The sequence below is a fragment of the Camarhynchus parvulus genome, chromosome 1, assembly GCF_901933205.1.
Source record: "Camarhynchus parvulus chromosome 1, STF_HiC, whole genome shotgun sequence".
Taxonomy (NCBI): domain Eukaryota; kingdom Metazoa; phylum Chordata; class Aves; order Passeriformes; family Thraupidae; genus Camarhynchus; species Camarhynchus parvulus.
In genome coordinates this window covers 28,602,565-28,628,933 of record NC_044571.1, presented here as the reverse complement: position 1 = coordinate 28,628,933, position 26,369 = coordinate 28,602,565, and the positions used below count along the sequence as shown (strand labels likewise).

The 26,369-nt window shown below is 40.3% G+C and overlaps 2 protein-coding genes across 4 annotated transcripts in view; one reads left to right on the top strand and one right to left on the bottom strand.

Annotated features, from left to right (window-relative positions):
* The window catches only part of TGFBRAP1 (transforming growth factor beta receptor associated protein 1), a 36,852-nt gene extending 24,643 nt beyond the window's left edge, over nucleotides 1-12,209 (bottom strand). For 2 of the 3 annotated variants that reach the window (XR_004060588.1, XM_030945023.1), the window contains exons 1-4: nucleotides 12,153-12,209; nucleotides 8,317-9,018; nucleotides 1,454-1,648; nucleotides 333-487 (exon numbers count right to left, since the gene is read on the bottom strand). Coding sequence is in view for 2 of the 3 variants with exons in the window: in XM_030945023.1 (XP_030800883.1) it covers nucleotides 333-487; nucleotides 1,454-1,648; nucleotides 8,317-9,001 (1,035 nt within the window). In the remaining variant the exon portion in view is untranslated. Of the gene's footprint in view, nucleotides 1-332; nucleotides 488-1,453; nucleotides 1,649-8,316; nucleotides 9,019-11,944; nucleotides 12,094-12,152 lie in introns of those variants that run through there. The other variant, XM_030945032.1, reaches the window with a different exon arrangement.
* A 3,630-nt stretch (nucleotides 12,210-15,839) lies between these two features.
* Nucleotides 15,840-24,536, top strand: C1H2orf49 (chromosome 1 C2orf49 homolog). The gene is made up of 4 exons (XM_030961237.1): nucleotides 15,840-15,995; nucleotides 17,855-18,021; nucleotides 20,332-20,704; nucleotides 22,986-24,536. Exons 1-4 carry the CDS (start codon nucleotides 15,858-15,860, stop codon nucleotides 23,040-23,042), a joined length of 735 nt encoding a protein of 244 aa, XP_030817097.1. The 5' UTR covers nucleotides 15,840-15,857; the 3' UTR covers nucleotides 23,043-24,536.
* Nucleotides 24,537-26,369: the final 1,833 nt, after the last annotated feature.

Here is a 26,369-nt window from a genome sequence, read left to right as displayed (position 1 = left end):
TAACTGAATCTAGCATCAAAGAAGCATCCACTGGATTTTCTGCCACTAGATTTCTGGTTATGCTTTGTTTTCAATTCTCTCAAGTTACAAAGTTGAAAAAATTCAACAAAATCCCAGAAGAACAACAGCATTCAACCCTGCCAGAGTCACAGCTTCTACAAGTACAAAACAGTTTAGCAGAATACTTATTTCCTCAGGCTGAAATCATAAAAGGTGTTACAACTTCTCTACAATGTAAATTCCTCCCACACATTCTCCAATCACTTGACCAATGGAATACATGACCCCACTGTAAAATTTCTGTTATCATGAAAATTAAAGGAAGGACAAACCTGAAATTTCTCTTTTGGAATATTCCTTCGAGCTCCTTTGGCTAGAACAAGGGCTTCTTCCACCCTGTGGCTAGCTAAAAGATCCTGAATCTGTTTTTCCAAAGGTAGTGGCACCAAGATATATACACCCTTGTTAGTAGCAACAATCACCTTTCCTGGACAGAACAAACAGATATATTCAATTTACAGCCTCTACAGGAAAAAGCAATTTCAGAAATAAGCTTTAAAATAAACAGTTTAAGATATAAGAACTTAAACAGGGTTAAAGTCCCCAAAGGGACCTTTGCTGCTACCACATTTACTTGATAGTACAGTTTACCAATGAATTCCACCTCAGAATTAGAGAAGTATTGGTAAATTTATTTAGTTACAGCAGATATTGTTCCACTCAAAGGAAGAGAAATTGGCTAGAGTCATTCAAGATGAACTAAGCTGGTAAGGCCACTGAAATTATTGTCCAGATTACAGAGAGTATGAACTTTTAACTAACAGGTATTTCCTCAGGCTTATGTTTGAAAATTTTAAGCCATACATCAAATCTAACAAGAAATATACAGTTCACAGTGCTAGAGTTTGTAGTTTTTCTGGAAAAAGAATTAGTAGCATAGTATATTCCACACTTAAGAGTTCTCAATTGAAGAACAGATCAACAGAAATTTTTGCATTTTTTCAGTTACCAATTCTATGTGAAATACCCAATTTTAAACCTCTTATACAGATATTTTAAAAGATATTTTTCTTTTGCATTCCCTTCTAATATGTAAGAATTTTGTCAGGATAGTCAATGGACAAATACCTGTAGATCACAATTACTGAGTTGTAGCATGAAATTAACATTGCTCCTTTGAAAGAAATAATCAAGTTAGAAGAAAAAGCTCTAACTCCATAGACTCCTACCCAACAATTAACTTGACAATTACAGCACATTTAATGAGCATACATTTTGTTAGAAGTGCAGAATTTTGAATTACTGAAGTCTGAAAGGAATCTAATGAGCATAGCACTTGCAACAAAAGTTTCAACAGTCAACACACTTGTTATATACTTTGTTTTAAAAACAAACCCAAGTGACTTCAGTGGTTGTTCCAGAATTACTGATGCAACAGTGTTCTTTTTAATACCTTCAAAGTCCTGTAGAATGTGACCTTCTTTAAAGGGCAGGGTTTGCTTTTGCTGCTGGTCCAGCATGCTGTGCACCGTAATGAACTCATCATCGAGAGCAACCACGTAAGGAAAGCACAGAGCTGCCCCAATCACGTTCTCTGACCAGTGCACTGGGGCGCGCTGTGAAATCCCATCTACAGTAGCAAACATGCCTAAAAAAGGGAAAAACAAAGCCTGAGGCTCATGCTAGTTGAGGATTGAAGACTGTTCTTCCCAACACAAAGCAGGGTACCAAGGTACAGCAATGGAAAGTCTCAGAGCAGGTGCAGTATCAAGGCAGCATGATGACAACACAACACACCTCCCTGGACCTGACAGAGATGTTGGTTAATTCAGTTCAATTTTTTTTTTATTCTTCTTCAGCACAGGAGGAGACAATGCCAAAAACAGATAAGAGATGAATACTGAAACAAACTAGCAAGAATTATTCAAGTTTAGTACATTTAAGAGCTTTCTTAAAGGAATTATGCCATGTAGTTTGAATTCATACTAGAACAGTAACATTTGTTGAGACTCAGCTTTCAAACAATCTTGCCTTAGTAGGAGCTGCAGACCTGCACCACCTGACCTATCTGGCAATGCAGATGTGTTTGTTCTTGTAGTGTCCAATGACTACAGAGCATTTTAACAATTTAAACAATACAGAGCATTTAAACAATTGTTTACTTACACTTTTTCACTTTTGCTACAGCCAACCTTTTCAGAGAACAAGGGCCCAGCTCCTTGGGGTGAGTCACTTCCTGTGAAGCATCTGCATTTTCAATCATTTGAAAAAATGCAGAGGCTGTGTATAAAGCAGCAGAGTAAAGACTTTCTGTTATTACAGTGATAACTCCTATGCTGTCTTCAGAATAACCAGATTAAAGCTTCAGTTAATTTGCAGGGTGTTTTTTCACAATGAAAAAACCTTTCCTCATGTCTATTCTATCCTCCATTCTTCTCCTAGCTTAATAAACTTTTAAATTTTAAATTGCTTTAGGACCACATGCCACTGGTTCTATTCATATAGATATTTCCCAATTCTGAGACATTAACTGAAGAGAAATTTCAGTCACAATTTTCAGGCCTAGTTCCATAAATATTTACCAGCACAGTGTAAACTTCTGTTCTAAATACGAGTTCATATCCTTTAAACCAAGAATTCTCAGGCCATTAAAAAGACATGCCCATGAAAATTGATCTTTGGCAGCAGTGAGCCACTTGACAGCTGGCAGAATAAGTCTGAGCTCTAAAGAACAGAAGAGATTAAAAGATTATGTTATTCAATTTACAAAATCTCTTCCAAACAGAGGATAATGAGGCAAGGCGAGCTGGGTACAAGTACCTTCTTGGAATGAAAGAGAAAAAAAAAAAGTAAAACAGAGAAAACAAAACAGAAGAATGTAAACTTTTACAGAACTCCAGTATAGAGACCAAGCTTTTGGATCCCTTACAGTGGCTTTCAAATGATCAGCCCTTTCCCCTTGACTAAGGGTTCTTTTTCACTACAATGATCAGCTTTTCAACCAGAGCACCTTGCAGAAAATTTCTAAGTTGTAATATACAATTCCTAATTTACTCTACAGATCTTGATATTCTTAGGACTCAGCAGTAAAATTTTATGTCAGGCAAAATGTGCTGTCCAGTTTTAAAGGCTTTCAGTTGTTATTCCATTATATGATCCCACTTCAAAACATGGGAGAAAACCTGCTCTAAACATATGCTAACCAGTAGTAAACTTAGGGCTTACTATATTTGAAAGACTAATTCTTAGGCTTTTCTATTTCTGTGATGTTCTAACACAAATTAGAACTTTTTTTTTTAATGAGAAAGCTCTTTTTAAGGTAATTTTAAAAATCCTTGGTGGAAGTGAAAAGGTATGCATTCCAGTCAATGTCTCTCTACATCCCTCTGCCTTCAATAGCTAGAGCTTCTGTGGCAGAACTATGCGTTTTCTGTCTTCATCCAACTCTCACCTAAGGATAACAATAAACATAACTACAACCAGGAACCACAGCCTTTATAGTACAGGAATGCATCTGATGAAACTTGAGATGAGGCCAGCAGCCAATTCCATATTAAAAATTGCATAGTCTACCCACGGATTACAAGAGTTACCTGAAACAAAGCTACACTGTTTTCAGCACCAAGAGATACAGAAATATTTTGTATCATCTGCAAACTGTTGAAGGTGTGCCCTTCCCTACCAGTCATGTTGTTAAAATGATGTTAGTATTGATCTCACATTGGCCCCCTGGGCTACAAGACTAGTGGCTGGCCTCCACCTGCACTCTGCATTACTAACTACAAATCTTTCAGCTGCGCTTTCAATCCACCTCAGCTGTTTCTCCAGCTCATTCTTCATCTGTTTGTCTACAAAGGATGTCACGGGAGAGAGCATCAAAGCCTCGCTAAACTTCACAGGATCACAGCTCCCCTCATTCGCCAAGCCGGCCTCTAATCACAGAAGACAGTCTGGTAAAGCAATTTCCCCTTTTTAAATCCACATGGATTACTTCAAATCACATTCTTGCTCTTTGTATATTTGGAAACAGCTTCCAGGATTTTCTCAGATCGCCTTCCTGAGGGATCAGGGTAGGGCTGGCTGCACTTCCCTGGTTCCTTTCTCTTGATCACCTAAGGCAGGAGTGAAAACATTTGTTTTCTTCCAGTTCTGAGGAACATCCTCTGATGATCACGATCTTTCAAAGATAATAAATTGGCCTCAAAATGACATTGACCATCACCCTCAAGCATTCATGAGAACATCCCATCAGGTCCCACGGATTTGTCTGCTCAGTTTATTTACATGTTCCATAACCTGATCCCTCTCTGCTGAGGGCAGATTTTCCCATTGTTCCTAAGGGCTGATGATTCCTGAAAGAAGGTCATACCAGTAGACTGACATAAAGAAGGCATTAAGCACCTCAGTCTTTTCCATGCCCTTTAGCATCAGGCCCTCCACCTCATTTAACAGTGGGCTTCTACTAGCCTTCCTGTGCTGCTGATATGCCTGTAGAAGCTCCTTTTGTTGCCTTTCATGGTGTTCAGCACAGTCAATGCCAGATGGACATTGACCTCTGCCCTGGGTTTGCACAGAGTTAATTTTCTTCTTAGTAGCTGTTTTGGATTGAGATGTTTTGGTGTTTTGGATGGAGTAGAACAGTGCTGATAACACACTGATGTTCAACAGAGCACACCCCTTCATCATCTCCTTGGTCACTATCAGTGCACTCTGGAAAACTCCTGGCCTCCTTGTCTGCTGCTGTGCTGCCCCTTCAGAAGGTTAACTCCCATCTCAGCTGTTAAAACACAGCTGTGCTGATTTCCCAGAAAATGTGAGAGCTTCCACTACCATAATGTTCTGTAAAGACTTCTTTCTCTGCATATGCCTGAAGCAGAACTTCTTCAGCTCTGTTTGCTGCTTATGAAGTCTCTTATCACACCACCCTGCACTGATTTGTTTGCCAACACAGCCTACCACCATGCCTAACCTAAATCCAACTCACCATGTTCCTCAGTCAAGATGGCAAAACCACTTTTGCCTCACTTGACCTGGTGGATTCCATCTCTTCCTTATTTAAGGATCCATAGTCCTAAAAGACAAAACCCATCACCACAAACTGTACAATCCATTGGTGATTGGTACAATCCAGGTACTCCTCCTCAATCCTTCCTTACCAGCAGGATTGATGAGAAAACCCCCATCTCCAATATCAGTGAGCTTCCCACTATTATTATTTGCTAATTCCTCCTGGTGCTACTGCATTGTACAGGCTCAGATGATTTGTTGGACAGAACTTCCTGCTTTTCATCTGCTACTGTAAGCACTGAGCATATTATATGGATGTAGATCAGCAAGAAGAGAAAGAGAATTCTTCCCATTATCAGAAGTCATGAGTTTCCTGTGTCAGCCACCACAGAACAGCAGAGACCCAGCCTGTCCTTCCCCTCTGTACAGCTGGAGGTTGAAGCCTCAAGCCTGGGTCCTGGAGAAGATTCAATTTCCTTTTTGCCATCTCTGGTGCCATGCACTCTGCTGACCTCCAACTGCATCTCATTTACTCGGCAACAGAAATCCTCAACCAAGCACACATACAGGCAAGGCCAATATTTTTCCCTGGTCCAGTCTCAGCATGAGGCAGGAGGCACTCTGCTCAGCTCAGGGTGTGAGGAGATGCACCCTCCACTGGGAGCTCAGCCTGAGTCAACACCTCAGACCTTCTGGGGCAGTTGCTCCAGCTGGTGCTGGGAAACATATCCTGTGCCAATATCAAGAAGTGTCTGCTGTAATTTTAAACACTTAAAGCCTCTGTACAGAAGGAAATCTGATTAAAAACATGCAACAAGAGCTTCACAAACTAAAAAACTTAATTTTAGTAAGCAGTTTCATACATATCAGAAAGGATTTCTTATTTTCAACTGTAAATTAACTAATTAGTGAAGAAGCACCAAAAATGAAGTTCCTCCTGCTTTTGAAAGAAAGAGCTAAATACTAACTGCAAGTAAAGACAACAAAGTGCCAAATGGCTAAGGATCTGCTATGAACAATTCTAACAATCAGTTTAAAACCCAGTGTACAGATAAAGAAAAAGGTTACATAGACAAACTCATAGATGTTTTACATTGATTATCATTTTAAGCACTTGTTTTTTGCCAATCTAAATTCCAGTCTTAACTCAAAAGAAAATTAATACAAATAAGTGTCACTTCAAGCACTCTAAAGCCAAATACATTAATGCAGAACATCTCCACCTCTGTAAAAGAGGTTGAACTTAGCACAGATGCTCTACCAACTGCCAAACCAGCATGCCTTGATCAATGAGACATATGAAAGCAAACAAAATTAGAACTGAAGATTTACATCAAACCTTTTCAAGTCCATGCATTCCACAGCACAGGCCCACCTGAGACACCAAGATACACAATGCTTATCTACTATAAAGGTGCCAAATCATCTTCATAACTTCAAAGAGACAAGTGTTAAATACACTAGGAATTGTACCAAGGAGGAACAGCAAGATGGATAATACTTAGTCAAAACATCACTGGGGAGGGAATAGAGAACAGGAAATAGAAAAAAGGTGAATTAACCAAAGAAAAACTATACAGTTGATAGCAAATAAGGTCTCTGAGGCAGTACAAGAAAGACCTTGCCCATATCATGAGGAAAAGAGTGGTTTATAGCATATTTACAGCAGCACAAGTGTACTTGCTTAAGATCTCCCATACCTGACATTCTACTTACACAAGGATGTTGTACTTTATAAGTAACCTCCTCTTCTTGTATCTCTCTTACAGTAGACATGTATCTCTCTTACACCAGAGACACGTATCTCTCTTACACCAGACAACAGCAAAAGTCAGACTAAATAAAATTCTGATTCCTAACTAAATACAATTATGTTTTTGAAATTATATTCTTAAAGACAAAAAAAGAGAAATTACTTGAACAGAATCTAGTTTGACATGTCTAAAAAATTCTTAAAAATTAAAGAAAGAAAGGAATCTTCTCAGAAAATCAGCTAATTGACAAATTTTAACTTCCCTAGCACTACTAAAACAGTTAATGTCCAAAAATGCAGGTCCATATTTAAAAGAACCAAGAGCTTTAATAGGAAGTGGGCAGCCAAATGACTTAGAAAAGCACTGTATCTGAAAAAAACCCCAAGTTCATCTGGGAACATCTTTAACTCACATAAACTCAAATTCTACTGAGAGTCTACTTCTTTAGAGAAAAACTGGTGAGTTGATGTACATCTTGCATTCTGGTCACAAAGCAAAATTTCAATATAAGCAATGATTTTCTTTGGAATTTATATGGTACATTTGATTTTCTTTGGAATTTATATTAAAAAACCAAAACCCAAATTAAGAACCTAAATGGCTGTGAAATTTGTGCCATGCTATTCCTAATGTTTCAGGGAAAATACATAAACAGTGTCTCCTGAAAGGAGAGTCATATGGCAAACAGCATGAAAGCATTCTGCCTGTGGTCTGTCAGCTCTGGGATCTTGCAGCTTTTCCAAAAAAAGCTCAAGATTACTGACTTCACAGCATATTGTCCATTTAGACAGATTACCATAGTCCTTACAGTCATCTCTTAGACAAGAGCATGATTTCACACGATTTAACTTTGGTTTTGCAAACTTAAACTATCATTTTCTGTTAACACAGAGCTGAAAAATACTACTAAAAATATTGAGCAAATGAGAGCATAAAACTGGGTAGAATCTGATAACACCTACAGTTAGGACAGCATTTACTTTTATAGGAGGTAGGATGCAACTAACTTCCACTAAAATTTCTTACTAATACTATAGCACAACATACCTTCTTGTGAATCTGTTAAAATCTATAAAATGGACTTCATATGAGCTCCTCTGAATAGCAAGTGAGGAAAAAATTAATTCACCTACACTAACTGAGCAATTTTGTAGCAACGTCCACAAACCCAGTCTCCCTCATTACTACACACTGTCTATCAATCTCTGAAATTTCACTTGATACCCAACAATTTTTTTTGCTAGGGGTTGCAAGGTACAATGAAACGAAGCTTTGATTGAAATAAAACACATAATGAGAATAAAAATAATCACAAAATCTTGTGCATTAACAAAAAAACACTTAGTGTGGTTTTTTACACGTATTATAGAGTTATAATAGTACTAAGAATCAAAAATTTACCATCCCCCTTTCTATCTCAGCATTCCAATAGAGACCTGTGAAGGAAATCATCATTATTATGCATAACACTTAATTTGTAAAGCTTTGCTTCAGAAATTCAGAGAAATAAAGAGAAGTTATAAAAATTGCAAAAAATTAAAATCCTTAGTCTCACCTAGGCCTCCAGGGCCAGCCAACAGAAACTCTTGTCTGCCTATTCTTTTCACAATTGGCCGTTTCTCATCACTGCAATAAGGAAATAGGTCCTGGGAGACGCCAGTATTGTAATTCAAAATTATATACTGTGTAGTAAGGGCAAGGCATAAGTAGTAACCATCTACAGCCACAGCACAGGGTTGTTCTGGAGTAAACACCTCCTTCACTATCTGGACTCTGTCTTCAAACACCATGAACATTTGAATGGTCCGGCGCTTGACCGAAATAATGCAAACTTCAACGCAGAAAGGATCCCCACTCACAGGGTTTTCATTCAGGGTGAATGTCACAGCTCCTTTGATCCTAGCACCAGTGGGGACAGGCTCCAAGTTGATCATGTTCACTAGTGTTATTGTGTTGTCACAGAGCACAAGCAGTCTTGTGAGGGCAGAGGCTGCTTTCAACTCGCTCACAGGCTTCTTCAAACCCAGGTATTTGTGTAGTTGCTTGGTGGCAGCAAAAGTTATTTTTCCAGCTGTGGATACCTTTTCATCCAACAGGAAGTGATAGATAAAGCAGTCATTGGTTCCAATATAGAGGTTCTTCCCACAACACTCAATGCACTCGATGTTGATGTAATTTTTGTCTCCCATTAACATCTCCCGCTCAACAGCAGAAACGAGCTTGAAAGCTTTAACGCTCATTGTGTCTTCTGGGTGATCTAATTAAAGAGAAAAAACCACTACTATTTACCTCTGCACATAGAATCAAGTATCAGAGAAAGCAATTTAACATCCACTTATACAAAAACTTAACTACTGCATTTTTAATAGTCTATACTCTATTTCTAACCCAACTACACAAGCCAGAGCAAGCACATTAATAACAACAGAAATTAATCAAGTTGTATGCTTCCACTTCTAACCTATTCTTAAACAGATTCACAACAGCACCCAGCTATTCTGAAGTGATGCTTTGTCCACAAGTAACCAGCATGTTATTGGCTCTCTCAGGCATTGGCACTACAGGAGGTTATTGCCAGTACTTAGTTACTTACAAACCTGTCATAGACAGGTTTCTATCATCTGTACACAAAAACAGACAAGTTTCAGGTCTTAGATTTCCTGAGAGGCTGCAAGGCCTCTCAGGAAATTTAGTGCTACTATTTAACATGTCATGCTGCTTTACACTCCACTGTAGGCCTATTAATACACAGCCCCTTCACAAAATATCACAGGTATATTCCATTTTAACCCATATTTTACATTCCTTAGTCTCCAGCAATAGAAATACATACTTTCCAAGCCAGTTCAATAATAACTTACAGAAGGTATCATACAACTCTTAATAAAAGTTGTTGGTTTGGGCCTGCAGCTTGTTGATTTTGTTAATACATGCAGAGTGCATGACCCATAAAGCCTTCATTAAGCTCAAGACTCAATATCACAGAAATTCAGAGGGTTTCTGTTCTCCACTACCATAATAATTCCAAAAGCTTGTCTTTAAGTGCTAAACAGCACTTCTAATATTTATTCTACAAACTATACCTACCCCTCTCCAATCAAGCATTGTCAAGGGACAGATGCAATTTATGAAGCAGATAATACTGTTTTAAAAACAATCCATGTGTCATTCCATCCTTTTCACTAAAATCCTTTCTTTAGGATTTTTTCCTTCTGGGAAGCTGAAGCCCCAGAAACAAGATGTAAACAATAGATTGTCTGCTGCTGTAGAATGCAACAGGTGGGTCTGTGATTGGTCTCCTGTGGAAGTTTTAGTTCAGTGACCAGTCACAGCAGAGCTGGCTTGCAGAGTCTCTCAAGGCCAGCTTGTGCGTTATCATACTTTACTTTTCTTAGCTTAGCTTTAGCAGCTTCTGGAAACTCTCCCTTTCTTTTTCTTTTTAGTACAGTTTAAATAGATGTATATATCATAGAATAATAAATCAAGCCTTCTGATCATGAGTCAAAGATCTCGTCTCTTCCTTCATCCCAAACACCCTTGTGACCACCGTCACATCCATGCAATTTTATTATACTCCAGACTTGTGTTATTGTTGTAAGAAACCAGCAGACAACTGTGTTCAACACTCCAAAGAAGAGCAAATGAGAAACTGCTGGCTTTGTTTAATCACTTTTTAATTTGTCATGACTGGTCTGTAATGCTCACTGAGCCAACGAAGGCACAACACTAAACATCTCAAACACACACAATTACTTCTGCTCCATATGTACAGTGGTGGTGCAAAACATCAAATGAAATCTCTGTGGACCAACAGAGAAACCAACATCAACAAACTAGTCCTGTAAACAAAATTGAAACTAAACAGAGACAAAACAAATTTAGTTTCCAATTACTACATCTAACAAAACCCTTTGTTTTTGCAAGAGAACACTAAAAACTATGGTCAAAAATTTCTGCAACTGAGTTAGAAAAGATAAGGTACACAACTTGCAAGTAATCATGAAATAAAATTATATAAAACTAAGATTATGGCTAAAAGCAAACCATACTCCCAAGATACAGTAGTAAGCGTTAGTGCCAAATCCTTCAGAGTTCATTTTTTGGGTTTTTATAAGAAGTTAAAAAGATTTTAGTTTGGGCTTCCATGACATTTTCAAGTTCTATCTTCAGCTGGTGTGCAAATTAGTGTTATGATCTTCAACAAAAAAACCAAACAAACAAACAACCAAACAAACCCAGGAAGCACTAGAGAAATAGCTGAGGGTAAAATGACAATGCAAGTCTGGCAACACAGCCACCCTATTCTCCAACATGATTAAAAGAAACACAGCATTTTAAGTTAGAGAGGACTGCCCAGAGGTTGACTGCCAAAACAACCCCAACAGTTCTTAAGAGCCTGTTTGTAGCCTGAAGTGATAAACTACCGTCTGCAGAGGTCAGGCAGCTTTCACACCTGAAGCTGCCAAGGGCTCAGCTAATGTTCCTGTAGCCCAAAGTAAAAATGTGAATATGTGCCACTGAGAAAAATGCAGAATTCTACTCCTGACCTAGATGTGTTAAAAAGTCCAAAAGAATTTCCTAAATCAAAGTTGATGCAAATTAAAAGTATGAAAGAAATCTTAACAGATATATGACTCTTGAACAGAAAGAACAAAAAATCCATAGTGCTACATAAGTCTGGTAACAAAGAAATGAAAACATCTGTTCTAGAATAAAAAAAGATGTGAGAAAAACCTTTTAGGAACAAACAGTGCCAACATGCATGACCTGGACATAACCTCTTTTTTAGCATTTCTTTTGTTCTCATTAATGAAACCTTAGGGGCCAGTGAGCACTGCAAAGGAACAGGTTCCACAGAACATGCTGTTCTTTTGAAGTGCAAGAGGCCACCCCATAGTTACAGATAGTATTTCTTATACTACATTTAGATGTAAGAAGCCCGGAAACAAGATAATGGGGATGTTTTCCTGTCAGAGAAAAATAAAGCAACAGTCAAGAAAACTATCAGTCTAGTAGGCACTGATTTTTAAGCGCAATAATAACCCCGCACGCACTCATTTCCTGCAAGAAGTGGGAAGCAGCTCTCCCCCGCTCCAGTTAAGCAATAACCTTGCATTACATTGTGCTCTCCCCGCCTCGGAGAGCAACACCCTGCCTCCCTCACCTCCGCTCCGCTCCCTCACCTGCGCGCACTCCTGCACCGTGCGCGGGCTCCGATTAACCTGTGGCTACAACTCTCGGGAGCCGCGGAGCCCCGGGAGGGCAGGGATGCGCTGCCCGTCCCCTCACACACACCGCGCGCAGCCAGGCCCGCCGCCGGCCGGCCCCGGTGCGCCCGCCTCCGCCCGCCCGCCCGCGCACGGAGCCTCTCCCGCCGCCCTCCCGCAGCACCTGCCGGCGCACAGCGGAGCCGGGCCCGCCGCTCCGGGGCCTCGCGGTGCGGTGGCGGCGGCCGCGGCCGCCTCGGGGCGCGCTGGGATCCGCCGGCGGCGGGCGGGGGACGCGCCGCTTCCGGTGCGGTGCCGGCCCCGCCCCGGCCGCGTCACCGGGCACGGGCAGCGGCGGCAGGCGCGTCCGGTCACGTGCGGGAAAGCCGGGCTGCACCGGCCGGGAGCGTTCCCCTGGTGCGCCCCGGGGAGCTCCGCAACGCTGCAGCCGAGAGAAGAGACTGCATTTATTTTTCATCTCTCTCTCTCTCTCTCCCTCTCTCTCTCCCGCTCTCTCTCGCTCTCTCTCTCTCTCTCTCTCTACCTATCTACCTATCTACCTATCTACCTATCTACCTATCTATCTCTCTCTCTCTATATTCTAATATTTATATGCATATATTTATTTGTATATATATTAAAATAGATACATAAGAGAGTCCAAAGCCTTGGGATATGCACACACACACACATATATATATGGGAGATGCTTTTTTCAGGTTCCCAGAAAGTGCCCTCACTCAAATTTGATTTAATAATAATAAAAGTCTCATATCTATTCTGAGACTTACAATAACGCTGTTTGTATATGGTATTTTATATATTATATGTCTCATATATTATAAGAGACTTATACTACTACTATTATTTATATAAATAAATATATATATATATATGTATAAAACTCTCAATTATTAAATGTTAGCAAGATAAATTACTTATCGGTAGAATTGCCTTGTTAAAGTTTAGGGCTTGACATGCCTCAGTGACCTAGGAGGAGGTTAACACAGCTTGGCGAGAAGGGTGTGCTCCTGATAGTGGACACAAAGAATGCAGACTTTGTGGGCCACAAATACATCTGGCAGAATTCCCAAGATAAGGAAGAAACTAACAAAGCCTGCTTATCAACTCTGCTGGAATCAGCTCCGACTGGGTAAAAGGTAATTCCGGCAGGGGGAGAGCTACAATCACTGACTCACGGCCCAAGAAAGCCACCGGCTCAAGAGAAGAGGAAGACTGTGCAGGTTAATCAGCATGAGAAACGAGGGAATCATTGACCAATAGAAGATTAATTAATAAAAGAGCTATGGAATTTGTAGCCAATGAACATTAATGCCTTTGTTTGCTAAAATATGTAAATGGTAAGTTTTGATGGTCATCATGCTGGCTTTGTGGGTTTGCTGCCCAGCACATCTTTCTGCACAGAACTGTAAATAATTTAAATTTCTCAATTCTCTGTGTGGATTGACCTCTTGCTCACTGAGTGAAAGAAGCTATTTTGGGACAACACATTCACCTAATGAACAAAGTAAAGAGCAAGGATCAGAACAGATGCAAAGCATTTTTTTTTCTAATTGTAAAATCTTAAAAAGAAAAATAATAGAAAATGGTACCTGGTATCATTTATTTAAAATTACCCTATTGCATTAACAAAAAAATACAAAAACTAACTCTACTATGAAATGCAATAGGATCACTCAACAAATCTATGAAGACAATATAGCGCATTAAAATTCTATTATTTTTACAGCAATTGGAAAACAAGCATTATATTTTTATCAGACTGTTTGCATTTCATCTCTTTCAGAACTTTATTGTGAGAGGACATGCTTTGGTTAGTCAAAGAGAAACTATAATTTTGGATACAAATGCCTACAAAGTAAATAGTAACTTAAGAAAATCACAGAGTAAAATTCTTGATCAGCACAATGAATTCAGTTAGCAAGGATATGTTTCTGTGAGGCAGAACTTACAAGTTCTTTAGGAAGAGGGAGATGATCCATGTAATTTACAAGAAAGTAATTTCATTCATTGAAATAAGCACCAAAATCCAGGCTGAACATTCACCCTAAAAGTTATATTCATTTACAAGATTACTTGAGTTCAGTTGATTTTGTGACATAATTGGCTGAAGTGAGAAATGAATGAGAAAATGAAAATAGAATAGTCTATAGCTGTGTGCCTGCTGGGCACAGAACTATGAAGTTGGGCTTTGGGCAGCCCTGGCACCCAGCCTGTGCTTCCCCTTGGATGCAGCTTCCCCGAAGAGAAAAAGCACAAGGGAACAAATTGTATATACTGCCAGAAGACACTTTTGAGGAAGCCATATGATATAATGTTACTATTTACTTGTACACTTAAATAATTTTTAAATATTGAAAATTTGAATTTATGCCTTTTGAAGTGCTGCATATATGAAGGCTCTAAAGCGACATACATAAACATGGTATCTTCAACTCCTTCCACGTGGATGTACTTTTATTGTGTTACATTGTTGTCTGTGCCTTGCAATTCTGTAAAATGCATCAAGTACTTCAAATTACCTTGTAATTTTATGTTGTAAAAACGACATGGTTATTTACACATGTAACCATTTGTAATTCTCTATTCTGCTTTTAAACATGCAAGCGGGTGACAAACTCCAATGGGCAGGCAGCTATTGTACTTCGGAATTGCCAAGCAGCTTTTGTTGTTGCCTATCAAGCAGCATTAACCAGTGGGTGTCACAACTATGGGCAGGACAGAGATCGTGTTTAACTCCATAGCAAAGATCCGGCGTTCATATTCTGGTATGCTGACAGAATGACAATAAAAGAGATGTTCTCCCCGTTGGTTCCATGCTATCAGCTGGGTGGTGACCTCACCTTATCAGCAACACCTAACTCCCTCAAGGGCAGAGAGGCCTTGCAGAGAAACCCAGACAAATTGGAGCTGTGCAATCACCAGCTGTATGATGTTTAACAAGGGCGAGTGCTGGATTCTGCACCTGGGATGGGAGAACCCTGGATCTATGGAGAGCAAGTTGAACACAAGCCAGCAGTGCCAGCCAGGAGGGCCAACCCTGTCTGGGGGCCATCAGGGGTGCCAAAGCCAGCTGGGCAAGGGAGGGGATTGTCCTGCTCTGCTCTGAGCTGGGGCAGCCTCACCTCGAGGGCTGGGGCAGTTTTGGGTGTCACAGTATAAAAAAAGACATAAAGCTATTGGAAAGCATCCAAAGTAGGGCCACGAAGGTGAAGGGCCTTGAGGGGAAGCCGTGTGAGGAGCAGCTGAGGACACTTTGTTCAGCCTGGAGGAGACTGAGAAAAGACATTATCATGGTTCTACAGGCTCCTCATGAGGGGCAGGCACTGATCTCTTCTCTCTGGTGACCAGTGACAGGACCCAAGGGAATGGCCTGAAGCCATACCAGGGGAAGCTTAAGTTGGATATCAGAAAAAGGTTCCTCACCAAAGGGTGGTCAGGCACTGAACACATTCCCCAGGGAAGTGGTCACAGAACTAAGCCTGACAGAGTTCAAGCATTTGGAAAACACTCTAAGACACGGGGCGTAATACTTGGGGCTGTCCTGCGTAGGGGCCGGAGCTGCACTTCGGTGATTCTTGTGGGCCTCTTCCAACTCAGGATATTCTGTGACCTGTATGTTTCCCCTGACCCGGCTGCCCCGCGGAGCGGTGCCGACCCGGCAGGGTGCACCCCCGGCTGCCCCGCGGAGCGGTGCTGACCCGGCAGGGTGCACCCCCGGCTCCCGCTGTCCCTCCCCGCCACGCTCCGGCGCCGCTCCGGCCCCGCTCCGGCCGTGACGCCACCGCGGCGCGCGGCTGCTCCGGAGACGCGTTTCCCTCCGCGCGCGGGATTGTGGGAGTCCGGGAAGGGGCCGCGGGGGAAGAAGATGGCGGCGCAGGGAAGGGCCCGGGCGGGCGGCGGCGGTGGCGAGGAGGAGTGCGGGTCTGGGCGTTCGGAGTCGGAGCTGCTGTTGCTGCATCCGGAGCTGCTCTCGGAGGAATTCCTGCGGCTCACCCTGGAGCAGGTGCGTCCGGGGAGCCGGGCCGGGCGGAGCGGCGGCCCCTGAGGCGGGGCGAAGAGAGTCACGGCGCTCAGGGAAGAGCAGGCACCAAGTCGGTGCTCTGGACACCCTGAACTCGCAGAGAGGAGCCTCTGGCGCGGGAGATGTCTCCGTGTTTGCAAAGGGGCTGTGCTTGAACACCGAGGGTGCTAAAAAGCAATTTGCCCAAATCGAGACAGTGTTTGCATACAGTAAAAGTGGCTGTGGAAGGATGAGGTTTACACTGTTAAAGTTGCCACGTCCATACCCAGTGTGTCCTGCTCTAGGTGACCCTGCCTGGGCAGGTCGGTTGGACCAGATCATCTCCGGAGCGCCTTTCCAACCCTAACAGTCTGTGAGATAAAGAAATGCAGCCTGTGTAATCCATCAAGCTAATGCTTTAATGCGTAAATATTGATACTTGATAGTTGGAAAATAATTGAGTTTGAAAGTGGGTTATAAACAGTTTAGGACCATAAAAAGGTTTATTTGATGTTGTTTGGAATACTAGTTACTACCTTGGCTGAAAATTTCAGGTGCATGAAACAACAGTAATTAAAGTTTCAGGGTGTTGTATAAGCTGAAAGAATTTTCATATACTTTTGTCCATGCAGCCTATACAGGCAGGTTTCAGGCCAACATCAGAAGTCATGGAATGTGGCCAGAATCAGTAGTGGCAGAGGCTTGACCTGCTCTTGATGACCTCAATTTGTAGGATGTTAGTGGAGTCTTTTTCACACCCCATAAATTTAGCATGAGGTACCAAGAAATGTTCACAACCCAATACACAATTAGAAAGAAAACTGGTGTTCTAACTGGTGGTTCCTAGAATCACAGTTAGGGTTGGAAGGGACCTCTGGAGATCATCTTGTCCAAACCCTCTGCCAAGGAAGGGTCACCTAGAGCAGGTGACACAGGAACACATCCAGGTGGGTTTTGAATGTCTCCAGAGAGGGAGAGTACATGACCTCCCTGGGGAGCTTGTTCCAGTGCTCTGCCATCTTTAATCTAAGGAACTTCTTCCTCATGTTGGGATGAAACTTATCTCCATTATTCTTGGGGATTTGGGGAAAATAACACAGTTCTACATCCAAAAGTTCAACTTGCATTACATTCTAGTTGTCTGTTTTCTAGTCATGTGAGAAAGAGCTCTGGTATTGTAGTTGGATTCAGGGAAGCATGTTTAAGAGTGCATGAAAACATCAGCCATCAACAGTATGTCTATCATAACTTTTCCCTTTTTTGGCTGCTGTTTTCCTTGGGAAAACTTGCAGTATTTTGGGTAGAGAGAGGCTACAGGGTTGACCTGTGTGGGCAAAGGTGAATGACTGCCCAGTGTTGGTCACAGCTGGGTCCATGTCTCTCACACTGTTGAAGAAAGCAGCCCATCACACCCCTGAATTTGAAGCAGAGGAGCTCATGGCACTTGTGCTCAAATGCACTTAAGGAGCAACAGACACTGGGGGCAGGAAACTCTAAAGGACACACAGGAAGGGGCACATGAGGAGACATGTGAAAGAAATACACTGGCAGGTGGTGGAAAAAGAAACCACTGTGCACTGACCAAAACATCCTGTGTTTCCCATTGCCTCACTGAAGGGACAGGATGAGTGTAATCCACACAGAAAATGAAGGAAGCTGACAGTAGGAAGGGAGGAGACCAGGCTGTTCTTGGCACTGAGCAGTTCATGGCCCCTCCAAACTGATCATCCTAGCCACCCCTTTACTTCTGGAACCTTGGCCCAATACAATACAGTGGATTTTGAATTAAGAAATTATGCCACTCAGATGGCTGAATGTTGAATTTGTCATAAAAATAACAATTCTTTTTCTGTTCCCCACAGAAAAATATATTAGGTGAGAATGATGTAAAGATGGACAAAGATGGGCTCACTGATCTCTATATTCAGCATGCCATTCCCCTGCCTCAGCGTGACTTGCCAAAAAGTAGATGGGGGAGAATGATGGAAAAGAAAAGACAGCAAAATGACTTGAAAAGTGAGAAGAAAAGGTAATTCAGCTTTATTGGGCTGGACTTGGACAATTTAGGACAATGCATTTTGTTTAATCTTTGCCTGATTAGGGAAGCTTGTACAGCTTTTGGATATTGTTACAGTTTACAGAGAATGCTGTGTTGGCTTGCCTGTGTCAGAAGTGTTAGATTCTACTACTGCAAAAATAGAAAAAAGGAGAAGATAATTTTTTTTCTTTTGTTATTTAAATGTTATTAATGCTATCTAGCTTATAGTGCTTCTTTTCACAGAATTGTCTCTTATACTTCCCCTTTAAGTCCTGAAAGGCTGCAATAAGGTCTTCCTGGAGCCTTCTCCAGGATGAGCAGCCTCTACTCTCTCAAACCTTTCCTTATGATCATTTTACAACCCTCCTCTGGAGCTGCTCCATGTCCTTCTTGCAGAAGCTCCAGATTCCTGGTGAGGTCTCACCTGAGCAGAGTAGGGGGTGCAGAATCACTTCCTTTGACCTGCTGGCCACGCTGCTTTGGACATGTTTGGCTTTCTGGGCTGTGAGCACACGTTGCTGACTCGTGTCCAGCCTCTCATCCACCAGTATCCCCAAGTCCTTCTCAGGAGGGCTATTCTCAATCTCTTCACCCCCAGTCTGTATTGATCCAGAGAACTGGTATCATTCCTTCATCGCCCAGAGTGTGTTTATAATGAGTTATTGGTGCATTTCAAGGTACTTTATAATGAGGAGAAAGGAAATATTTTTTGTTTCACTGTATAATTGCTAATTAATAATTGTGTTTGCAGTGTTTAAGGAAAGTGCTGAAAGCATATTTAACCATGCTTTCTTCTGGACAGGGGGGGCCCACTCTGTCTAGAGTGAGGAGTGCATGCTGCAGCAATTTTGTGTGTCTGTTTCAAAAATAACATTTCCTTTCTGAAATAAATATTGTCTCATTTTAAAAATCTTTCTGTTTGTATTTGCTCAGAAACAAAATCTTCTTCAAAAGTTTGTTTTACTGAATCTTTTCTCTCAACCTTCCACCTGCCCAAGACTTTGACATGTGATATGCATGAGTGGTATTCTGATATGTTCAGCAGTAAATCTTGAGGAAAGGTGGATGGAAATTCCTGTAGTTTTTCTGTATTACAGCTTGTTAATGTCTTGAGTCTCTTTTAGCTTTGCTGAGGTTTCTAACTGTGAAGAGCTAAACAAATTCTGTCAAGTGATTTGGGGTTTTTTAGATGTTTTTTTCAGATTTTAGGTGTCTTTTAAAATTGTAGCAGTGGCTAAAACACTGAGCTGCCTTTTGTCCGGTTTATTTTCCATGTGCATAAGAGGTTAGAGTACCTCAGTTTGTTTACATCTGTGGACTTGAGGATGAAAGTGTGAGGTTAAGTGTTTGGGCAGGAAACTGTTAGTGTGCTGAAATAGATGCAAAAAAGTTTTTTTATCCAAACTGAAAATTGAAGTTTTTAAACATATGTCTTGATGGTGGTTTGGGTTTTTTATTTGTTAAATCTGCACTTTCCAAACACTTTCTCTTTGTCATTTTTGAGCATCGCATTTTTAAAACTCTGAATTCATATAGTGTGAGTTATGTTGACTTTGTACTTTATTTTTTTCTCAGTCAACATATTTTCTGATAATAGTGTTTTGATATGACCTTGATAATATTCCTTTTAATGAATCCGTGATTACTGAACTGGCCTGCTCTGACTACACATAGGTTCAAAGGCACAAACTATTAAAATAATTTCATTAAATCCACTTAAGGTTCCTATTCAAAGAAGACTTATTTTAAAAAGGTGTGGTTTTTTCCCTTAGTGTTTTTGTTTCTTAGCTAACAATCTTTTGGATTTACCTTAACATTATGATTTTGAATAAGAGTGGAAACAGGGAATTTTAGAAGTATCAGAATATGAGATGCTGTTCCTGCAGGTAAAGCAGCACACTGTTCCTTAAGTACTCATCTTTTGAAATACTTCACATCTATTATCTCTGTAGTTACTCTAGAGTAACTGCAGTGGTAGAAGCATGGTGACTTTGGTTGTACAGCTATAATTGTCTGCTTAGACAGTTCCTCACACAACCCTTCTTGCTGAGAAGCACTGCTCCTCACACCTTTAATTTTTGGAAGTGATTTTTATTGCTTTTTATTTTTATTTCAGTATCTGTAAGTGTATATAAGTATATTTATTTAAGTTTGGAGTATCTCAGAGTTTAATATTAATATTTTGGGATGTATGTTTTCTTCAGGGAGGATAAAATTAATTTTCACTACTCATGTCATGGATATGCTATTTTTTGATCATCTAACCTACCTTTCTGTGAATTTTATGATTTGTATTTTCAGTGTTCAGACAGTGGAAGGTTTAAGGAAACGGCCATTGATTGTATTTGATGGCAATTCGACAAGTACAAGCATAAAGGTGAAAAAGACGGAGAACGGAGCTGCCGATCGCCTGAAGCCTCCTCCAGCTGGCAGCACTACCAACACAGTTAGGAGATTATCAGTTCCTTCCAATGCCTCCACATACCTTTCTGCCTCCAGTTTGTCAGAGGACGCTAAGCTGGGAATAAGGAATAAGGAGGCTCAGCAGAACAGTGTTTCAAAGACTGACAGCAATGTGTTGACTGGTCTGAAGGTTTACCCTTTGTCTCCAATAGCAGGAACTACTGTTGTGAAGTTAAAGAGGTCTGTTCCAAAAGAGGAATCTGATTTGCCGGTATGTTTGTGCGGTATCTCATTTTGCAGCTTTTTTTAAATTGAGATTTAAAGAATCTAAAGTTAGAACCTTGCAAGAGTTTTCAGGATGATTTTGTTTTGGAGTCATAGTAGAGTGTTGGCATCTTACTGCAGGGGTTCCATACTGTTGTCTCCTTATCACAAAAGTTTCATACCCTCTTGGTGTTTCTCATGGGCAGCTCCTCAGAGCACTGACTCTTTCTTCTTCACAAAGTAGCCAACTGGCTCCATTTCCCTTCTCAACCAACCAACCCACTCTTTTATAGCACTCTTCTTCTCATTGGTTATGGCTATGGCCTGTTAAAGTCAGGCCTGTCCTAATCTTTGATAATTGGCCAAGCTGCAACTCCGTCCCTTACTCTCTACACTATCTTTGTTTTCTTATATTCTATCCCCCTCCAGTAGAGTATTTAGAAACAGTGAGTATTAGTAAAGTGTAGCTAGTTTGGGAAGTATCAGAATGAAGGAAGTTTGTACTTGTCAGTAGGAAGCTTCTGTGTAGGTAATGGTGCTGAGTGTAGCTGCCAGATGGGACAAAGAGCAGTGGTTAGTTTTGGCAATGGTGTGATTACAGGGCTTGTCAATGAGCAAGGAGCACTGGGCTATCTCTTAAAAACATGCCACAATACAGACATAGGTCTTAACACTTGTGTTGTATTCCTTCATGATACAAATGAAGGAGTTTTCACATTTCCACTGGAATGCGGAAATATCTGGAATAAATCTGGGCTTCAAAGGAAGAAATAGAAATATCTATTGAACTGCAGGGGGAGCTTTAGATATACAGTGTGCAGCTACGTTGATTAGAATTTTCCTAAGACATGATACTGAACTTTGTTTTCTCAATATTGCATCATGAGATGCAATAAAACATTCATATTGATAATAATATATGAAAATATTAATGTATTTTTTAAAAATCCTTTAATGAAAGAATGCAGGTAATATTCTGCTGCATGGATTGGTACATTTCATCAGACTTCTGTTAAACATGAGTACCAAAACAACATGGCTGTTGTGAAAGACAGCTTTAGCAGCTTTTAAAAGAATCATGGCTAAGGCTCTGAATGGAATTTATGCTTGAGAGGTGTGTTTCCTACTACCAGTATTACTAACTTCTTTCAGTATTTAGAACTCTTCCAAATATTGGTCAGATGTAAACCTACAGAGCTTTTGAAGCTTGTTTAGTATACACCTGACAGCTTCTTTGCATTTAATTTAAATGTGCTGTTGAATAGAAAGTGATGCTGTCAGGAAGAATCAGTCTACTTGGCAGATAGCTGTAAAGCCTGATCTATTTTTAGTGTAATGACAGTAAAGGCAACTGTGTCTCCAAGCAAGTGACTGTTCCTTGATGTTCAAGAAAAATTTAATGAATAGCACAGAACTGTCCCTATTATCTTTGGGTCTAATTCCCTTAAACCTTTCAATGGTTGCAGTCCACAGGATTCCTGTAAATAAACTAACACTGAAAGTATTTTAAAGAGAAGAGCGATTGATCTCCAGATTGTGCTTCCTGAACCAGTGTGTTGCAGTATGCTCTTGAAAACTCATATACCTGTATTTTCTCTGCTTATATGAACCTTTAAAGCTCTAATTTCTCAGATTTTTTTTTATTATTACCTTAGACGATGAAAGGGAATTATTTTACCACTTCATCTGCCATTTCTTTGCTTTGGGCTTTCCTGATTTTTACAGGTTTCTTTGGGCAGGGGGCCTTGAAAGATGAGTTCATCTGAGGCTTTGGCAATTATTTCTCTTCTTTTTATCCAGGTCATTACAAAGGAAGACCAGATTTTCTTTTTCTTCTTATTAATGTTTTTTACTATTTGATGAAAGTAAATTGGTTTCCTAGTTGTGTATTTGGGGAATTTTCCCTATACAAATCCATTTCAAAAAGTATTTTAAGAAGACAACCTGAAATAACTTCAGAAGTATGTTTTGAGACTCCAGTATGTACCTGCTTCTAAGCTGCATAACTGAAAGAATTTTTTGAATATTTAAGAATATTTAATTGTAGGTTGCTGAAAACCAAAACACATGTATGATTTGCAGGTACTTAAATTCATTGGCTCTATTTTTATCTTCACCAGAGAAATTCTGTGATATTTAGCTTTCTCCACAAGATGGCAATAGAAAGCTGTTGTGGTAGCCTGTAGCTGAACACTGTAATAGTACCAGATTGAAATATGCCAGATTAATGACTGACTCCTGTTTGGACAGTATCTCTAAGAGTAATTATATATTTTCTTGTATTCCAGAATGACCTAAAGCCTTCAGAAGCAAAGAAGAAAATCCAGCATGTTACATGGCCATGAAGTAGCTAATGGTGCTCGAAACATGAATATTACTTCCATATTTTCAAATAGATAGGTCATATTTAAACAGTTGAAATAAAATTATTTTAAAATTTACAGACTTACAGAGATTCAGATTGCTGTGAAGTTTTAACAAGTTTAACAACTCCCTGTTGTAAAGCTGGAGTCGCTATCACCAGTCACCTTAAAAGTATCCACTCTTGTACACCAAGTAGTTAATTACTTCTTTAAAAGGTGGTGATATTACACTATACTAAGCCCTCCACTCTTAGTTTTCAGGATTATTATAGTTCATCTCCTCCATGTCACTGTGATTCACACATTGTTTCACTAAGATTCAGTTTTATTCCACATCTGATTAAATATTAAAATAGCTGTTGAAATTTAGAGTGATCCCTAGAGCCTTCTTGGCTTTAAAAAGGTAATTAATTTAGGTGATAAAACTGACCATTCTGCTGATAAGATAGTCTACAGACATTTTTTTTCCTTTTTGTTGCACAGGAGTGTAGAATTTGCAGTGCAAGTTAGATTGGTAATAAGAGATGAACTATTTTAACAGCATTACTTCAAATTGAAGTTTCTCTTGATATATGAAACAAGGAATGCACAGATGGAAATACATGACTAGACTGATATGAAACTTCGAGAGGAAGTAGTGAATGGATTAGTGCCACGTTCTCTTAAGTACACTGGCATAGTTTTTACATGCTAAATGTAAAAATGTGCTAGTGTAGGAAATTTGATTGTTTTCCTGGTTACAATCATGCTTATTGATAAAATATTGGGGAAAACCAATGGAATGCAGGCCAGTGCTTTCTCAGCCTACAGACAGTTGAAGAGAGATGTGGATAGGAAGACAGAAGTACCTTGAGAGCATTAACACATGTAATTGCACTTTAAAAAAAACCCCACAAACCTGTTTTCCCTTCCTGTGATAATTTAAGATGGATTTTGGTTTTCTGTGAAATTTGGTGTTTCATCTGGATTATTGGTAGTGCCTCACAGGGCAAAAATCCAATTAAGTTGGTGGAAACATTTTTATTAAAACTCAGTGGCTCAGGGTGAAGCCAATTTAGATCAGTTTTAGATATGGATAGTAAATAAGAATAATAAGAATGCTCCCAGATTTGGTAAAACAAAAAAAGAATCAACTTCTGAATCCACTTAGTTAACCCAGTAAAAGAAGTTTGGTAGTGGTCTGAAAGCTTGTTTACATTTTTAACATTGTTTTATATTGAAACCAAAAACTGTAGCTTAGTTCTCTGCTTTACAGAAGTTCTTCATTCACTCTTACAATGTAAAAGGCACCTCTTGAATGCTGTAAAATGGTAAGAATGTGTGTTTTGAAATGGTGTGCTCTCTCCCTTTTACTAAACACTTGTGCAGTTTTTGTACTTGAGTACAGCAAACTTTAACGTAATGTACATTTTTTTATGTAAAGACTTGTCTTTTAAGTAGCCTTATCCTATTTAAATAAATTAAATTAAAAGCAAACAAAATAGTGCTGCCTTGTTTTTGTGATGTAATTAAGCTTATTAATTTTATACAGTTATACTTCAGTGGACTTGATGTAATCAGCATTTTAAGGGTAAAAGGGTCAGTAGCTGCTTTGCAGCTGTAGCAGCAGTTAGTATCACATGAAGTGCTGGTTTTTGCACATGTGTAACAGTCTGATGGGAATTTTGTTTTGTGGCTGGCTTCCTGTCAGTGGTCTAGGATGTATTTTGTGTGGTCCCAGTTGCTAGGAGCATGTGTGTGTTGGTATGTGTTAAGGAGGGATATGCAGAACTGCACTGGAATAATAGCATCATGCTGCTCTTGCATGGTAGCAGTCCTGTTTCCAGGCTGGGATGCTTTCCAGCCTTGCATGTTTCACCTACCTTTCCCCAAAGCTGGGGCCATTTTGCTACCTGTTGTAGCAGTTGGGAGGCAAGGTGCAAGCTGTGCTGCTCCTACTGCCTTAGAATCATCAGTGTTGGGAAAAACTTCCCAAGGTCATCAAGTCCAACCTTCAACTGAATTCCACGTGCACACTAACTGTATCACAAAGCACCATGTCTGTGTTTTTTGAACACTTCCAGGGATGGTGGGTGACTCCACTATTCCCTGGGAGTCTGTTCCACTGCTTTACCACATCCAGTCAAGAAAATTTTCCTAATATGTGGCCTGAACTTCCCTTGTCAAAATTGGAGGCTTTCTCCTTATCACAAGCTGCCTGAGAGAAGAGGCCAAGCCCCACCTTGGTATGATCTCCTTTCAGGCAGTTGTAGAGAGCAGTAAGGTCTCACCTCAGCCTTCTTTTCTCCAGGCTAAGCAACTCCCAGCTTCAGCACCTTCCATTGCCCTTCAGCTCCATTGCCCTTCTCTGGACACACTCCAGCACCTCTGTCCTGCTTGTAATGAGGGGCCTAAAACTGAGCACATGACTCAAGATGTGGGTTTTCATCAGTGCCAAGTACAGGGGCACTACCCCTTTAGCTCAAAGGAATCTTTCTTCTCTCTGCAAAGCACTAGAGCAGAGCTGCAGTGTGCTGGGGATTGGCAGACCCCTGAGGAGAGAGTGAGGAGTTTGCTCACCTTTCAGAGGTGTGGATAAAGAGGGATTTTTGTGGCTATTGCTACAGCTTTCATCATAGAATGAAATCACCAAGGAATAGAATTTAATCATTCACTGAGTTCTGATTAGCACAGTGTGCACTTCAAAAATGTCAGCCAGCCAAGTTCTTCAAATGGTGTGCAATAAACTAAATCTGATCTGATACATCTATTTAGATGGTTGAATTAATGAGGGGAATGACCTGTGAGCACTTTGCACTTGGTACTAAGAGACAAACTCAAGGAGCAAACTTTCCCTACCCAGTAGCACACAGAGTAAGTATATTCCTAAATATTGATTTCACATCTGAAGATTCCTGTTGGAGGTGTGACATATTTCTTTGCTCCTTTTTCTGAACACAAATGAATTCCATCTGGAAGGTGTACTGGGACTGTGCATCATAACATGGCCATATTTCTTGCAGTTTGCTTTGGGAAAGGGTTTATCTTCCTTTGTATTATTTCCTTTTGATGTTACTGTCTTGCTAGCACACTGTTGCTGACAGTTGCTGCTATGGCAAACATAGCAGAAATTATGCTATAACAAAAAGTATTATGTATCCCAATAGAGAACAAAATTAAAGCGTGCCCTACTATAGAAGTTAAACTTCTGACTTTTGCAAAGATAGATGGATGTCTTTTGAGTTGTCTTGACCTCCTTGCTTGCTGAGAAGAAAAATATCCTGGGCTTGAGTTTAGAGCCTATGAACACATTTTTATCAGCTGCAGTCA

Excerpts from the sequence above, each read along its gene's own strand:
- C1H2orf49 (XM_030961237.1), top strand. The coding sequence starts at position 15,858 with ATGGCGGCGCAGGGAAGGGCCCGGGCGGGCGGCGGCGGTGGCGAGGAG. Across the intron at positions 18,022-20,331 it reads TTGAAAAGTGAGAAGAAAAG|TGTTCAGACAGTGGAAGGTT; the intron begins GTAATTCAGCTT and ends TTGTATTTTCAG. Across the intron at positions 20,705-22,985 it reads AAGAGGAATCTGATTTGCCG|AATGACCTAAAGCCTTCAGA; the intron begins GTATGTTTGTGC and ends CTTGTATTCCAG.